Source organism: Camelus ferus, unplaced genomic scaffold, assembly GCF_009834535.1.
Source record: "Camelus ferus isolate YT-003-E unplaced genomic scaffold, BCGSAC_Cfer_1.0 contig385, whole genome shotgun sequence".
NCBI classification, from domain to species: Eukaryota; Metazoa; Chordata; class Mammalia; order Artiodactyla; family Camelidae; genus Camelus; species Camelus ferus.
This window is the reverse complement of record NW_022589126.1, coordinates 397332-414089: the sequence shown is the minus strand read 5'-3', so window position 1 is coordinate 414089 and position 16758 is coordinate 397332. Positions and strand designations below refer to the sequence as shown.

Here is a 16758-nt window from a genome sequence, read left to right as displayed (position 1 = left end):
GTTAGAAGACTGGGTTCCCGGGGGCGATGGTTAGGGAAGAACCTTGAACTTGACCTTGCACAGCTGCCTGGGGCTGGAATACCCAACAAGGCCGGGAAAGATGTGTCCTGGGAGTGTAGACGTGTCAGCTTCAGCCGACAGACAGCGGGGGCAACGCAAGAGGCAGAGGCAGGAAGGAAGGGCTCGAGGACTTTGAAGAATCAGAATTTATACTCAAATACATTTCTTCCCCTTCCCTAAATGCTCCCAAGCAGGAAATATCTACATAAGGTGTAATGAGATACAAATCTGCAAGCTATCTATTCATGTGTAACATATACATGTATTTTGTATAAACAGCTACACATGAGCAAGTGGTTGATTCTCTTTGAACAATCTGCTGAATGAAACTGTGCGTGAAGTGAGATGGTATGTGAGGAGATTTTGGATCTTTCCAAACACTCAGGGACAGAAAGGCCATTATGTGATAAAGTGTAGGAAATAAACACTGAGAAGTTTTCATTTTAAATAGATGGCTCTTGGAAACAGACTCACAGACACAGAAAAGCTACCATGGGGAAAGGGGGAGGGGAAGGGATAGATTAGAATTTGCAGATACACACTACTGTATATAAAATAGATAAACAACCAGGTCCTGCTGTACAGCACAGGGAACTGTATCCAGTATCTTGTAGTAACTTATAATGAAAAAGAATATGAAAAAGAATACATATGAGTGTGTGTGACTGAATCACTATGCTGTACACCAGAAACCAACACAACATTGTAAATCAACTACACTTCAATAAAAAAAAGAAAAAGAAAAAGAAAAAGAAAAAGAGAGGAAGACAAGGGGGAAGAAAAAGAGAAACAAAATTGCCAGGTTACCATCAAATGGGTTTCCTTAAAAGAAATAAAATAAAATAAAAGATTCTTCTTGTGCTGTGTTTGCAGGCTCATGGCATCTCTCCTGGATTCGTGTTTGACCTGACATCTGCAACTACCAGGGATTTCAATCACACTCCGAAAGTCAGAACTGTATTCTGAGGAGGGACCGCTCTCCATTATAACTCAGATTATGACTTCGGTTGGTAAGGGAGGTTGTCCACTCGGGTTGGTTCTGTACTTTTCTATGCACCCAGCTCAGAAGCAGAAAAGAGACTCTTGAATCATGACCATGATAAACTCTTTTCAAAACCCGCCTTCTCTTGGCATGCTCTCCTCCGAGAAAATGAGACCGTGACTTATTTAAGGGGAAGCCCTGTTATTCTTGGGGACCGTTTACGTGGCTCTGTATGCAGTGGGACAGACATCACATCCGACATTGCAAAGTGAGGCCCTGATTACTTTCCAGACGGGGCCATCTGAGGGTCCCGAAAAGTCCTCCCAACGTGATACAAGAGCTCCACAGAGTCAGGGTTGACGTCCGGCCCTGGAGTGACCTCCTCGTCACCCATTCCTGCATCACCTGTCTGCTGCTAAATGTCTAAGGCTTTGCTTGTGTAGCAGAAGCCGCACCTTGTTTAACTGAAGCTGCCAAATGACCACCCTTAAAAAGTCCTGATTTTTCTTTTTCGATGAAAGAAAACCGGAGGTCCACACTGCTGTCTGGCTGGTTGGATCCACAGGATTTCTGCCGATGTTCTCTGTCGTGGGGGAGCCTGTCCACGTCGCCCGGGTCCACGCCGGCTCGCTCTCTCCGGGGCTGGGCCGGGGCAGCTTGGAGCCCCCCGGAGGAACACATGGTGGTCCCTGCGGTGGCCGGGCCCAGGGCCCCCCGCATCCTTGGGGAGCTAGACCCGGGGTGGAAGTCCGCGCTGCAGGCCCGTCTGGGACCCTGAGCACCGTCCCGTGAAACACGGCCAGACTCTTCAAAGGGATGCTCCGGTTTCGCAACCAGAGAGGCTGGAAAAACAGGAACGGGGAAGGGCGTTTCCGTGGTAACTTTACTGCCGGTACGCAGTTGGCAGAAATGCCTGTTTGCTGAGTTTTCCCAGGGATTTAATCGTCCGCTTTTAACAATGCATTAAATAGACGGGAGATTAACAAAAACCTGTCTGGCTTTCCTGGACCGCTGGGGGGCGGGGCCGCACCCGGGGAACTCGGAGGCCCGCCCCTCCCTGTCCCGCCCCGCCCCGCCCCGCCAGCCCCTAGGCCGCGCCCCCGTCAGCAGCGAGGCCACGCCTCCGCAGCAGTGAGGCCACGCCCCTCCAACTGCGCGGCCGCGCCTTGGCCTCCGGCGGTTGACAGAAGGCCCCGAGCTCCGCCCCTGGCCCTGATTGGTCAGTTGCGGCCCCGCCGACTTTTCCGATTGGCTCCCGGTGCTCCCGCCGCGACTGCGATTGGCCCCCGGCCGTTGCTCCGGCGACGCGGGTTGTTGTGGTTCCGCGCCGCCCTGGGAGTTTGGGATTGGTCCCAGACGCCGGCCTAAACAGACTCGCCTCGGACGCTACGGGTGGCGTCCACCTAGGCCCCGGGCCGGCAGGTGAGCGGGGCCGGCCGGCCAGGGCGCGGCGCGGGGCCCCCGGGGCCGGCTGCCAGCCGCCGTCCTCTCTGCGGGGACGTGCGCGCGCCCCCTGCGCCCCGGCAGGTGCAGGTGGGCGGGCGGAGCAGCGGCGCGGACGCGGCCGCCGCCGCTCGGCCCGGGCGACGCCGGCTCCTCCTCTCCGCGGGCGCCCGGCGCCGCGCGTCTCCCCCGGCAGGCATGCGGAACGCCAGCAAGGAGCTGCCCGGTGCCGCGAGCCGCTACGCTCCCTGCGGTGAGTGGCCCGGGGGGGGGGCCGGGCCCGCGTTGGCTCGCGCCCTGCGCGCGTGCGGAGGGGCCGCGGGGCGGGGTCAGACCGCCGCGGGGGCCCCCAGAACAAGCTCGCCCTGCTCCGGCGCCCCGTGTGGAGGCAGCTTACGGGGTGGCATGGGGTGGGGGGCGGTGGGGAACTACGCGTGTTTTTTCCCTACTTTCCGCAAAACCAGGCTACTCACTACTGCCTTCGCTGTTGGAGCAATAGCACCTCTGAAACTTTCCCTGTAACAGTAGCCCTGTGTAACTCTTAGGGCTCTCTCCTGGAATTTATGCAGTTTTCAGCTACATCCCGTGTGTTTCATGCATTACCTATTTCTTGCTCCCACCCGAGACCCCAAGCAAGGTCTCCTGCTTTCCGCGGCTGGACCCACGATGCAAGCCTTGGGTTCAAGCAGCAGGATTTGAAGCTGGGGGGAGGGAAGGAAGAAGTCCTGGGCGCTGTGATTTTTTTTTTTTTTTTTGGTGGAGGTGGGGGAGATAATTGGGTTTAATTTATTTTTAGAGGAGGGACTGGGGATTGAACCCAGGACCTCATGCTTGTAAGCATGAGCTCTACCACTTGAACTATACCCTCCCCTATGGGTGCTGTGATTTTGCCTTTGTTTTTATTGCTCCCCTCTTGAGAAGGTCTGGAGAAAGAGGGTGGAGAAGAGGGTCCTGGGAGGGCGAGGCAGGGTGGAGGTTGGCAGGCACACAGCAGCCACTTACTCCTGCCCAGAAGTGGGCAGCCTTCACGATCTAGGAATGCTTCTAGCCCAGAGCTCTGACTGTGACTGTATTGGTGACACTGTGGCTAGATCTGGAGTGGGGGAGGTCAGGAGACCTGGGTTCCCCTCCTCCCCTGCAGGCTCTCAGCCTTTGTCTGACTTCTCGGCGCCTCGGTTAGCAGCCTCGCCTGTAGGAACACTGCGAAAGACGGAGGCATGTGCCAGACACTGTTCTAAGCACCTTTACACACCTTTCACCTCAAAACAACCTGGCAGGGTACTGTTAACCCAGTTTATAGATGAGGCGAGGAGAGTTTTCAGGCGCTGCCCCTGGTGTCCGAGCCTGCAGCAGCCCAAAGGCAGGGTCCGGCGGGCGGTGATGGAGAGCCCGGCGGCTTAGACCAGAGAGCTGTGTCTTGTGGCCTCGCTCAGCCTGTCTTCGTATTGAGGCAACAAGGGTGCTCTGACCTAGCGCACGAGGAAATGGGTTGCTCCGTAAAGAAATCTGCATGATGGTCAGTGATCTGGTGTCATATAAGTACTGATGTTTAAAAAAAAATTTTTTTTAATGGAGGTACTGGGGTTTGAACCCAGGACCTCATGCAAGCTAAGCACATGCTCTACCACTGAGCTATACCCTCCCCCCAAGTACTGGTGGTTTTTGAGTGTGTGTGGGGTGGGGAGTGGAGAAGGGAGGGGGGTGGTAACAGCGGGTTCACAGTGACCCCTGCCCCGGCTCTCTGAGCATCTTTGCACGCAGTTATAAAAGGCCAACCAGGTTAGTGCTCAGTGCCTGCCCGAAGCGTCCAGTAATGAGAAGGCGTAGCAGGCGCCCTGCTCTCTGGGGATTAATTAGTAATCAAAACCCAGGGAGGGAAAATGAAGCAGGAGTGGAACGCCTTCCGTCGGAGGGAGAAAATATTTGCGCTGAGTGTGATCAGAGGACGAGCCTGAACACTTGCTCTTGGCTGTTAAACCCCCGCTCCTGAGCCCGGGGAACAGTTCTGTACAGGTCTCCCAGTGGGCTTTTTTCCTGCTTTTCAGAGCCCTAGTGTTTTCACTGTGCTGTTCAGCTTGTTGCCGGCCTTTAGACATTTAAAAGGTTTTCCACGAGTATTCATCGTTAGGCAGGGAACCCGGCGTGAGCGCTAAGTGGAAATTGTGCAGATAAGCTTTCAGCTTTAGGGGACGGGTTACGTCTTGTTCTTGGGATCCTCCTGTGCTCCGACTGGGTGAGTCAGAGTCTCCAGAGCAAAGCACCAAGAAGATGTGTGCAGCTGTGTGTACACACACACACACACACACACATATTTTGCGTATGCACAGAGAGAGAGAGCAGTGGGGAGTGGGCCTTGTGCGGTCAGTCTTTTCTCCTCGGGCCTTGGACTGAGCGCACGCGGCCCACCCACACAGGGAGGAGTTCTCTCCTTTACCTAAAGTCTACTGATTTGAATGTTCATCAGGAAAGTGCCTTCTGGGTCACGTGCCAGACTAAACTGACACCTGAACTAGCCCAGCCCGCCTGCGTGAGCCTGCCGGCCTCAGACCCTGAGCGCCGTGCATTTTGGACGGCCGGTTCCAGGAAGCGCTCGTAAGCACAGGAGTCACTTGGGCCAGGATAGCGGCGTCTTTCTCCGTTCACAGCCTTCCTGCATCTTCTTTCCAAAGTGTTCAGTCGGCCGTGGTATCTGCTCTTGTATCTGGACACACGGTCAATCAGTTTCTGGTGCAGAGAGCCACCTGAAACACTGATAGAGTGTCCGAGTGTCCCCAGGCCTCCCCTCTGGACCCTGATGACTTCAGGTCCCCGGGCTTCTGCCCACACCTCCTTGCTCCAGCCGGGGACTCTCGGGGCACCCCCAGGGCAGCCTGCAGGGCTCCGTGCTGGGTGCCACTGAGGGGGCCCCGGGGCTCTGCCAAGGCCAGTTCAGCTCCATGGCCATGGCCCCTCCCTCCGGGGGCTCAGATCAAGGTGGGCATGGAGGCTGGCCTTGGTTTACGTCTGTCCTCTCCCACCTGTCCCTTCAGGGGACTTGTCCCCGAGAAATCGCACCCTCTTTATTACACTCACCAAGCTTCAGCTTTGGGGGCCCCAAGTTGTTTCCGTGGGAGCCACTCTCAGCGCCCCCATCGCTGGAATCTGTGGGAGATGGTTTCCCCCGGCACGAGGCTGTCCAGGCCAGTCCTTCCCCGCTGCCACCCCCCACCTCTGCTCAGCAGCTCCGCGCAGCCCCGGTCCCCTGTCCTCGGACTTCCCAGGCTGTCCCACTTTGGCCTCAAGCACAGGGAAAGTGGAGGGCTTGTGTGGGGAGGGCTTGGCATCGGAGGGGCGGGCCTGCCTGAACGCTTGCCCCCCGGCTGGGACCAGGGCCTATGGGGGCTTCAAATAAGGCTTTTCAGCACATGAGCCCCGCCCCCCTACCCTTGCCAAGTGGGTAAACGTGCTCCGTAAGGCTGTGGCTTCTGAGACAGAGTTCAGAGCTCAGGGTTTTTAATGTCCTGAGTTGATCAAATCTTGGCCAACATTTGGTCACACATTCCAGACTTGCCTGTGGTGTTCTGAGTGACTCGGGGCCTCTCAGGACCGTGTATGCCCTGACGGGTCCAGAAATGCAGTCCAGTCCCAAATCCAAGTGGTACTGAGAGAAAGAGAGCGAGAGTGAGAGCCCACACGGGACTTGGCCACGTCGCTGGGAAAGGCTCTGCTGTCACTGCCTCGGGGCAGAGGGGCAGCCTGGAGCGGAGAAGCCAGCAGGCCTCCCAGAAGGTGGCTCTCCCCTGCCGGGGGCCGTGGCCGCCTGTCTGCCTGCAGGTGGCCTTTAGGGACTGAATTACACGACCCGACCGGCAGGGTGATGCCCCATCACAGGTGTTCACGAGAGGGACGTTTCTCCTGGGTGGGTGTCCGGGGCTGGTGTCCTGGGCTGTTGTCCCCGAAGCTGGTGTCTGGGGCTGGTGCCCTGGGCTGGTATCAGGGCTGGTGTCCTGGGCTGTTGTCCCTGATGCTGGTGCCCTGGACTGGTGCCCGGGGCTGGTGTCCAGGGCTGGAGTACCATGCTCGTGTCCTGTGGAGGGTGAGACTCCCTCCCTGGCATAGCAGTCTTCTGCACAGTGGACCAAGCCAGCCTGGACTCCATGTGTGACACTGCGACCCTGGCCTCCCCCCGCCCCAGACTGGTACTACCACCTTCCTGTGAAGCGGTCTGAGAAGGCCGTGGACGCCCCGCCGGCGTCCCAGATCCCAGGTCTCAGCGGTCTGCGGGAGGCCCCCAACGGGCACACGCCAGGGACACGGAGGTACTGGATCAAGGAGACAGACTCGGAGTATGTGAAGCTGGCCAAGCAGGGCGGCCGGCCCGGTAAGCGGGGTGTGTGCGTGTGTGTGTGTGTGTGTGTGTGTGTGAGAGACACAGTCCTTCTGGCCATCGTGTCTTCCCCGTAAAAACATGACTGCAAAATCTGTGAGCTGTGCCCAAGGCCGTTGGACGTTCAGGGTAGTGGATGCACTCCGGGCAGTGCCATGTTCATGAGAAAGACCATTTCTGGCGCACAGCATCATGTCTCAGTCATACATACAAACACATATATTCCTTTTCATGTTCTTTTCCATTAAAGGTTATTACAAGGTATTGACTGCAGTGCCCTGTGCTGTGCAGTAGGACTGCGTTGTGTGTCTCTTTGGGGTGTAGCAGATGTCAGCCTGGGGCAAGCACCCCGCTAGGGATGGGTGGATGCCGCGCACAGGTGCTGGCTCAGCACCAGGTCAGGGAGGGGAGTGCGAGGGGCACGAAGGCTGTCCCCCCCAGCCCATCTCAGCAGGTGCACAGGCAGGTGAGGATCAGGGACGCCCTGGAGCCCAGGGGACCCCGAGGAGCACTCCCAGTGAGCTTGTTGACTGTAAGCCGCCTGCAGGTGATGCGTGTGGCAGGGGTGGGGTGGGGGGAATCGGGGGGCGGGGGGCGGGCGCTCACAGCGGCGTCTTTCTGGCTTTGAGATCTGTTGAAGCACTTCGCCCCCGGGACCAGGAAAGGCTCCCCGGCTGCCTACTCCTTGCCAGACTGGTACGTCCACCACAGCAAGCCCCCGACGACCGAGCAGAGACCGTGAGTGTCCCGACACCGCAAGCGTCCCCTGACCCTGCGGCCCGCCCACCTCCCCCAGACACCAGGCGGGAGGGCGCCCGGCCGTCCCACGGCTCCCGGACTCGGACTCGGACTCGCAGCGTCCACGCGGCACCCTGCAGCCCGGGGAGGGAGCCTGAGCCAATGGTGGGCTCTGGGCGATGGGGGCTTTGCGGCTGGGGCTCTTGGAGGGTCCAGTGGGCTGGCACCCCCTCCTCCCTGCTGTCCCCACGTGGACCCTGCTGGCCTCTGTTCCCGTCTGCCCCCGTCCCTGCTGTCTGCTCCCGCCCGCCCAAGTCCTCACCCGTCTCCCAGGCCCCCAGGGCGCCTCCTTTCTGGGCTCTTCTGGACGCTCAGAGGACATGGGGCTGGGAGGTGAGGGGAAGAGCTTTCCTTCCATGGAGCTGCGGTTTAACCCTGCCTCACTCCTGTCTGGAACCGGACCCCTCCTCTGTTATTTTGTCCCTGGGGGCTTCTTCCTGCCCAAGCGCATCCTCCACACGGAAGGGCTCCTCCGTCCCTGACACGCAGTGGGTGGAGCCCAGGGCCCGCTGTCCGCCCCTCTCACACCTGCGCTTGCCCCGTGCCCAGCCGGTGGGCCTGAGTGTGGCGTCTCCTCCTGGGTCCTGCCGTCACCTCCCCGCCTGCATCCCTGGCCTCCAAGCTCCCTTCTTCCAGCCACTGTCTCGGGATTGGTGGGAGCCCTTCTTTCCTGTCTCTGCTGATCCCCCAGCATCTCCCCTGCTCAGACCTGGCGGGTCACTGCCAGGCACCGCATCCTGGAGGCCCCCCACCCCGTCTCCCTGCTCCCCTCCCCCTCCCCGCTAGGGGCTGGGGTTCTGTCCGCGCAGAAGTGGGGGCCCAGAGAATGGGGGGAGCAGATTTTCAGTTTCGTGGGGGGCAGTGCTGCTGCTGGGGGTGGAAGGGAGGGAGGAGGGAAGCGGGCAGGGAGGGGGGGGAGGACCAGCAGGTGGCGCTGAGCACCGCCGGCCCCTTCCGTCTGCTCCTGCAGAATCCCGGCTGTGTCCCTGCCTGACTACATGGTGTACCAGGAGTTCAGCCCCGACCGGGCCGACGGCAGCTACGAGTGCAGAAGGGGGCCGTTCGACTTTGACGTGAAGACGGTTTGGCAGAGGGAGGCTGAGGAACTGGAAAAGGAGAAGAAAAAGGTGATGGGCCCCTAACCGGCCGCCTGGCCTTGCTGGCCGCCCCGAACTCGCCCCATGCCTTGTGCCCCTCGTGGCTGTGACGTCCCTCGGGTCCCGCGTGTGTTAGGTGTGACCTGCTGAGGGGCAGGAGGTCACGTAACGTTAGCTTCCTTGTTCTCCTTGTGAGTGTGGACCCTGCGAGGTGAGACTGCCCTTCACTAAGTGGGCTGGAGCTCACCTGGGAGACGCTGGCTGCCCCTTCTCCCCCGGCGAACGCGGGAGGGACGTTCCGTGTTGACCCATCGTCCCATCTCTGGACAAGCCCGCTCTGTGTAAGGCTCTCACTGAAGCTCCCTGGAGTCCTCTTTGCTGACATAAGGGAACCGGGGTGGCGCTCTCTTCTGTGCATGCCTGTGGGTGCGCCCGACATCGAGGTAGCGCGGGCTCCGAGGAGACAGGCTTGCAGGGATGTGTGTTTCCAACGCTCACCGGGAACGCATGGGCCATCTCTGGTGGGGGCCCCGTGGTCGTGCTGTCTTGGCTGGAAGGCCTTCAATGCCCAGGGCTGCCGAGCTCTGAGGTCTGAGGCCCCCCGTCCTTCCTGGGACGTGAGGATTTCTGGCTGGACTGGTGATGGTCACACTCAAATGCGCAGCAGCGTTTTGGTGACGTGCAGGCCTGGCCATCCTCACTGATGAGGGAGAGGCTGTGTGCTGCCTGGCTCTGGCCTTGCGGTGCCGGGACGCCCTGTGTCCACCCCCGGCCTCGCTTCTCCGGGTCTGGTTTGGAGAGAAACCCGGGCAGTTTATTTTGGGGTTCGGGAGGTTGAACACCATGAGGAATGCTTGTTGTCTGCAACGGGCCAGCCATGTACCCCCAGGATGATCTACCCCTCCTCCAGCCCTGATGCTGGCTTTGGGTCGTTTGCACCATCAATGGAATGGATGACTCCCCCCAACCCCAGATGCTTGGGTCTTTTATTTATTTATTGAAGTCTAGTCAGTTTACAATGTTGTATTAACTTCAGGGGTACAGCATAGTGATTCAGTTATACATACATATGATTTATTCTTTTTCAGATTCTTTTCCATGATAGGTTATTACAAGATATTGAAAAGCATTCCCTGTGCTGTGCAGTAGGACCTTGCTGTTTATCTGTTTCATATGTAGTAGTGTGTATTTACAAATCTTGAACTCCCAGTTTATCCCTTCTCACCCTCTTTTCCCCCTGGTAACCATAGATTTGCTCTCTATGTCTGTGAGTCTGTTTCTGTTTTGTGAATTAGTTCATTTGTGTTCTTTTTTTTTTTAGATTCCACATATGAGTGATCTCATATGGTATTTTTCTTTCTCTTTCTAGCTTACTTCACTTAGAATGACAATCTCCAGGGCCATACATGTTGCTGCAAATGGCATGATTTCATTGTTTTTCATGGCTGAGTAGTATTCCATTGTATAAATATACATCTTCTTTATCCAGTCATCTGTTGGTGGGTATTTAGGCTGTTTCCATGTCTTGGCTGTTGTAAATGCTGCTGCTGTGAACACTGGGGTGCAGGTGTCTGTTTGAATTAAGGTTCCCTCCAAATACACACCCAGGAGTGGGATGGCTGGATTGCTCTAGGACCCTCCCTAATGTGCTCCATAGTGGCTGCTCCAGTTTACAGCCTTAGTGTTTCTCACTGTTACTCATTCCCTGTCTCCTCCCGGGCTGGTGCGTCTTTCCTGGAACACTGCAGCTGCTCCTGAATCCCTCAGGTCTCTCTGACGTGACCGTCACGTGTGGTGGGGTTATCGCTGAGCTGTGTTTTACTGGGGCTGTTTGCCAGTAAAGTAAGGCCACACTGCAGTCCCGTCCCGCGAGGCTCGTGCTCTGGCTTCTGTGTGTTTTCTCCCCTCAAGCAGCCGAGCTGCTGGATGCCCTCCCCTAAATCAGGGCCTTGTGTGTGTCTCCGCACAGGTGAGGCTGCCAGCCATTAACTCCAAGTACCCCGGCAGAGTGGGGACCCCGCTGGGCCCCAAGGACCCTGCAGGAAGCAGAATCTCCCTCCCGCCCATGTGAGTGCCCGGGCGGCCCGAGGCTGTCTGGATCTGGGAGGTCTGGGCGCGGGGCTTTGGTCCACATGGCAGCAGTGAGGACACGGCTGCAACACACAATGCTGACGTCGGCCCGGTGATGCTCCCCACCAGCAACTTGGACGTTGCAGCTTCCCATGGCCCGGCCCCGGCTGCTGGCTTCTTGTTCCGTTTCCCTTCCCCCCGACAGCCCCTGGGCCCCTGGGCCCCTGTGAATGGCATCCACCCCATTGCCCGGCGAATGTAGCGCTGGTCCCACGTGCTCTCGCCAATGTCAGCCTGCGCCCCACCTGGGGACCCGCCCTCACCAAAGCTCGCCTTCAGGGCTGGGCCACGTGTCCGTCCACGTGTGTGCCACTCAGCCCTGACATTCTCTGTCACCAAGGCCTGGACCCTGGGTCCGTGCTCAGGTCTGTAGCTGGATGACCTGTCGGCGCCCTGACGCTCGGTTAATCCCCCAGTGGAGAGTGAAGCCCCATCCTCTTCACTTCCCCAGAATCCTAGTTCAGGGCTAGAGTCAGTGCCATGGATTGTCTGACTAACTCTTCACATGGCTTCTTGTCCTGTAGGGGGTGGTGGGGAGGGGCGTGGGGACAATGCATCAGTTACATTACGTGAGACAGATTGTACAAGGCCCCATGCTCAGGCTGGGAGCACAAAAAAACTTACAAACACCTGTGTGTCCAGGTCTGTATGTTTATCCACCTGTAGAGAGCCCGCCAGCGCCAGTAGGAAGACCCTTAACATCGGAGTAAGTGACCGGTGATTTACAGCCCGAGGCTCGGAGAGGCTAGGTGACGGGTGTCACCTGTCCGACTGTCACCTTCCCTGCCGCTCTCTGTTGAGATCTGCGGAGATGCAGCCACAGGGGTCAGTGACACAGGGAGGGCGAAGCTGTGCAAAGAGGCAGCAGATGACCTTCACGGTGAACAAGGAGGGGCTCACACAGAAGGTCCTAATCTGTCGGAAAAAGGCAGCGTCTGGGCCCCTCACTGGACCCAGGGGAGGGGCGTTGTGCTCTGAGGAAGGCGTCCCCGCAAAGTGGTGGAATCTGTTCTCTGATCGGCTGTTAGTTAGGGAGGAAGGTTTTGGGAACTGAACTGAGGACCTGCTCGCTGTGTACAGCGGATGCTCGGAGGGGTGCCTCCTTCTGCTTACAAACGGAGGGAGGGGCTGAGAGAGAGAGAGACTCTCCCTTACGTCCTGGGGGCAGCAACGCATCTGACTCGCCACCTGTACCTTCGCTGGGAGCGCTTCTGGATCATCGTTACCTTCTGTACTTCAGCTTACATTAATTTTTCTCTTTTTGAGGCCTGGTCAAAAAACCAGTTCACCCACAGACTTTTCCAAACTTATTAGCAACGGATACAAGGATGAGTGGTTACAGCAGCAACCGGACGCAGACAAGAGGGCCCCGCAGACGTCCGGAGCAGCCGCGCCGGCGCCGTCCCAGGGGAACCCCGAGGGGCGCCAGGACGCAGCGCCGCGCCCAGGCCCGGAGGCCCCCCCAGGTGACATGCGTGGCCCCCGAGACGGGGCGCCCGGCTCTCACTGCCTGTCTCGCAGCGCGGGGTCTGGAGCCCGCGTGCGGAACCCACGGGAGCGCTGGGTCACAGACGCACGGGGGGAATGCGCGCTCTGGTTTTTCCTTCTTGTTCACATGGACAGCGAGAGTCGTTCTGTCTGCGGCTGTCCATTTTCTCTCAGTTGTCAAAAGTTCTGATGCCTCCTGTGGGTGCCACACACGTGAGGTCCGTTTTCATCTCCTGGATCCAGAGGGTTCCGGCCCGTGCGGTGCTCGCTCTTCTCGGGGGCTGCGTCCTCGGAAGCCCTCCGCTCCCGAAAAGAGCGCGCAGTTCAGACTCGGAACCGCTCCACTCTCAGCGCCTCTTAAACTTCGTTACTAAACTTTGCACCGTTTAGACGTGTCCCTGTGATTAGCTGTCAAAATGCTCTCCTGTTCTGATTGTTAAGTCTTGGTCACGGGTAGACCCAGTCTTGTTTTGGGGCATGTCCATCTTAACATCTATGCAGTGTTATGTTTAGTTCCTACAACTCTACAGATTACTGACCATTTATTACTTATGACTTTTTTTCACTCTTGAGGCCTCCTTTCTCTGAGAAGGCAGGTTATGTTTCTCTCTTTTTTTAAAAACTATTTGTCTTTTTTTTGTTTGTTTGGGTTTTTTTTGGGGGTGTAATTAGGTTTATTTATTTTTATTTAGTAACGAAGGTGCTGGGGATTGAATCCAGGACCCTGTGCATGCTAGGTTAAACACTTTACCACTGAGCTGTACCTTCCCCCCTTTTGAATTTTATTTAGTTAATTATTATTATTTTTTATTTTGGCGGGTGAGGTAATTAAGTTTATTTATTTTAGCGGAGGCACGGGGGATTGAACCCAGGACCTCGTGCGTGCTAAGCACGCACTCTCCCACTGAGCTGCACCCTCCCCTCGTCACGTCCTGCCTCTTTAAGTGTCTTACTTGTTTCGTACGTGTGGCCTCTGCTGGCCTCTCCCCGTCCCTCGGGCACCACGCTGGCCCTGCCGTGTGTTCATGACACACCCCCTCCCTCCACTGTCCCAGTGGGTAAGTGGCAGGTTCACCCGATGTTAAAAAGCGCCCCTTTTGAGCTTTTCTGTGTCAGTTTTCTTCTATGATGTCATTGAAAGTAATTCCAGTCTTTGACGAATTTTTTTTAAGTAGTTATTCAAAGTAATCGTTCTTTTAAACCGTAGCCTGTTTTATTAAGCTGAACAACTGACGCACTTTTGCTCTTTATTACAGAGCCTTCTCCTCCAAGTGAGTATGTGCAGATGCCGACCTGCATCCTAATGTTACAAGTGTCTCACACACAAAAGCCAACGGCCGTGGCCCTTCAAGTGGACGGGTGTCGGGAGCCCGGGCGGCCCCTCTGCAGCCTGCGCGCCGTCTAACTGCGAAAGCCAGACTTCCGGAAGCACAGCTGGGGGCAGCAGGGGAGGACCCCTTACACTGGGGCAGCAGGGGAGGACCCCTTACACTGCGGCAGCAGGGTTATCCTGTTACGCGCATCCTGCGTGCCTCAGTTCCGTTCGGAGACATACGTTTTATCACACATACGTGGGAGATGTGGTTTCAATAGCGGTAACGGGAAGTGGACGGCCTTGGGAGGGCTCAGGCAGAAGCAGGTGCAGCGGGCCCAGAGGGCGCCTCGGGGGACGGCTCGGGGTTTTCAGCGTTGGTCTCCCGCGTGGTCTCAAGTAGGTAGAATTTACTTCCCCGCCACACACACATCTGACCTAGTCAAGGAACTACCGTCCGATGTTAGGATACGGGCATGAACTTGCTGTTGGGAAAATAACCACCACGCGCGTTACATAATCTGTGGGTTGAAATTGGGAGCAAGACTTGCTTGGTCACAGAAGACATTTTTTTTTGAAGTCTAGTCAGTTTACAGCGTTGTGTCAATTTCTGGGGCACAACATCGTGTTTCAGTCACACGTACACACACATGTATTCCTTTTCATATTCTTTTTCATTATAGGTGACTGCAGGACACTGAATATAGTTCCCTGTGCTGTGCAGGAGGCCCTGGTTGTTTATCTGTTTTATACATAGTAGTCAGTATCTGCAAACCCCAAAATCCCAGTTTATCCCTTCCCACCCCCTCTACCCACTGGTAACCCTAAGTTTGTTTTCTGTGTCCGTGCGTCTGTTTCTGTTTTGTAAATAAGTTCATTTGTGTCTTTTTTTTAGATCCCACATATGAGTGATCTCATATGGTGTTTTTCTTTCTCTGTCTGGCTTACTTCACTTAGAATGACATTCTCCAGGTCCATCCATGTTGCTGCAAATGGCGTTATTTTATCATTTTTCGTGGCTGAGTAGTATTCCATTGTATAAATATACCACAGCTTCTTTATCCAGTCATCTGTCGATGGACATTTAGGCTGTTTCCATGTCTTGGCTGTTGTAAATAGTGCTGCTATGAGCATTGGCGTGCAGGTTTCTTTTCAAATTAGAGTCAGAAGAAATTTTTAATGGTTCACAGCTAGTGGAGGACTGAGCAGGCAGTAAAGCCCTGTAATGGGGTGGATCCCCCATGGTTGACCCGACCTGCTCTGCGCATCTCCCAGGTAGCTGAGGTGTCCTCTGTCCCCAGAGTGTCTGACCCTCGCCCGGGGCTGCCACCGGCCTCGGCTCCGCATCTCCTCTTCTGTCCTCCTTGGCTTCTTCACAGCCAGCAACAGCCGACCCAGAGGACTTTTTCCTTCCGTTGGGCGCCTGCCGCTGTAACTGGACCCCATTCCAGCTTCTTGAGTCTTTCCTCCCCTCCATGGGACACAGGACTATTCTGTTTTTCTTACTGCAGTTTTTGCAGCCATTCTAGGTGCTTTGGGCGTGCCACCAAGCTGGCCTTTAGCTAAGGGGCACAGTGTTGTCCTGGGACAGAGGGACAGTAACACAGGTGCGCAGGGCTCATTGTCCAGGGATCAGAGCCACGCGGTGTCCTCCGGGGCCAGGGGGCAAGCCGACAGGTCGGGCTGAGCCGGACCCGCGCCCACACCCCCACGTGCAGGCGTGACCCCGGCATTCCCACTCCGTCTCGTCTACGGTGTGCACCTCGGGGACTGGTGTTTCCAGTGTAAGCTTTGTGCCTGTGGGTGGCACTGTGCACTAGGCTTTTTGTGTAGACTTCAGGAATAGTCCTTATAAATAGGTACACAGATATGTAATTTCTTTTATTTAAAATTAAGACGATATTGGAAAGGGTATCGCTCAAGTGGTGGAGCGCATGCTCAGCCCCCGGCAGGACCTGGGTTCAATCCCCAGTGCCGCCTCCAAGCGGAAATCAATGAGTAAGACCTATTCCTTCCCCCTCAGAGAACAAACAACTCAAGTAAAATCAAGACGTTAATTTTTTTTTTTTTTAGTTTATTAAAAAAAGTGTCATGCTTGCCCATCTCTTTACCCATCGGCTCTTTTCTTTGTTCCGCTTTGCAGGTCCGTCTGCATCAACTCCAGCAGAGCTCGAATAAGCCTCGATCCGGTACGCGTTTAGGATCGCTTCCTCACGTGATCTACGTAACAGCTCTGTTTCTGAGGCCCCTGCTACATGTGATTAACATAGATGCTCGTGGACTAGTTCACCTGAGGGCAGACTTGCCGCCACCGGTGCGTAGGCGTGCAGGTGTCGGGGTCTGTTCCTTGCATTTCTCTGGGACGTCGCGCAGGTGGCCCTGCTGATGCTCCGCCTTGCTGGCCGGGGGTGTCCCCGTGTCTGGGGACAGCCACTCCCCTCAGACTGTGCGGACCCCCACTGGCACTATCTCTGTAGAAATGGATTGTTTAGACTCCCTCCAGAAGCTTGAAGCCTTTCTCATACTTGGTCTGTCATCTTTATAGAAATAATTTTTCTGTTACAAAAAAATATTTAATTCCAGGATATTGTGATACAGTTTATAACTAAGAAAAAGATACACTTACTATGCCTTGAAGTTTTAAACATTCACTATAAAAACATTGTAGCATTTGGTACTTTTCACTGTTTGCTAATATTTTTTGGCATAAACTGAGATCCATAATATTAAACATTCATTATTTTGTATCCTTTAGGGAAAAACGTCTGATTTTCATATTTCATTTAGCAGTCTTAAAAACGTTTTCATCATCAGACTGAATTCTTGCATTTTATAAATTCTGTTACCGTTTGTATGCACTCAGCGTAAAAGCGTAGTTTTGTGTTTTGTACGTTCAACACGTTAATAAAAGAATACTTTTCTGCTAGAGGATTTTCAGAGTCAGATAAAGGCAGAGAGCTTTCCACTTCTTTCCCAGAAGAAGCTTATTGTGCGCTGCTTACCTAAAACGTACACGTTTTCAGTGCGATGCTTGGTTGAGCACAGGTGTGCGGATCCTCTGGCCAGACTGGTGCTCCCGCGG

At 55.7% G+C, this 16758-nt stretch overlaps 1 protein-coding gene across 8 annotated transcripts; it reads left to right on the top strand.

Annotated features, from left to right (window-relative positions):
- Positions 1-2470: 2470 nt before the first annotated feature.
- On the top strand, positions 2471-16602 carry CUNH7orf57 (chromosome unknown C7orf57 homolog). 8 transcript variants are annotated; one of them, XM_032476321.1, is made up of 8 exons: positions 2471-2738; positions 6660-6845; positions 7481-7589; positions 8620-8776; positions 10716-10813; positions 12191-12342; positions 13621-13639; positions 15820-16602. In XM_032476321.1, exons 1-8 carry the CDS (start codon positions 2684-2686, stop codon positions 15875-15877), a joined length of 834 nt encoding a protein of 277 aa, XP_032332212.1. In that variant the 5' UTR covers positions 2471-2683; the 3' UTR covers positions 15878-16602. The 8 variants fall into 8 exon arrangements, with proteins under 8 accessions (XP_032332212.1, XP_032332210.1, XP_032332208.1 ...); XM_032476319.1 differs by having other exon boundaries at positions 12143-12342; positions 13621-13635; XM_032476317.1 differs by having other exon boundaries at positions 12143-12342.
- The last annotated feature ends 156 nt before the right edge of the window (positions 16603-16758 follow it).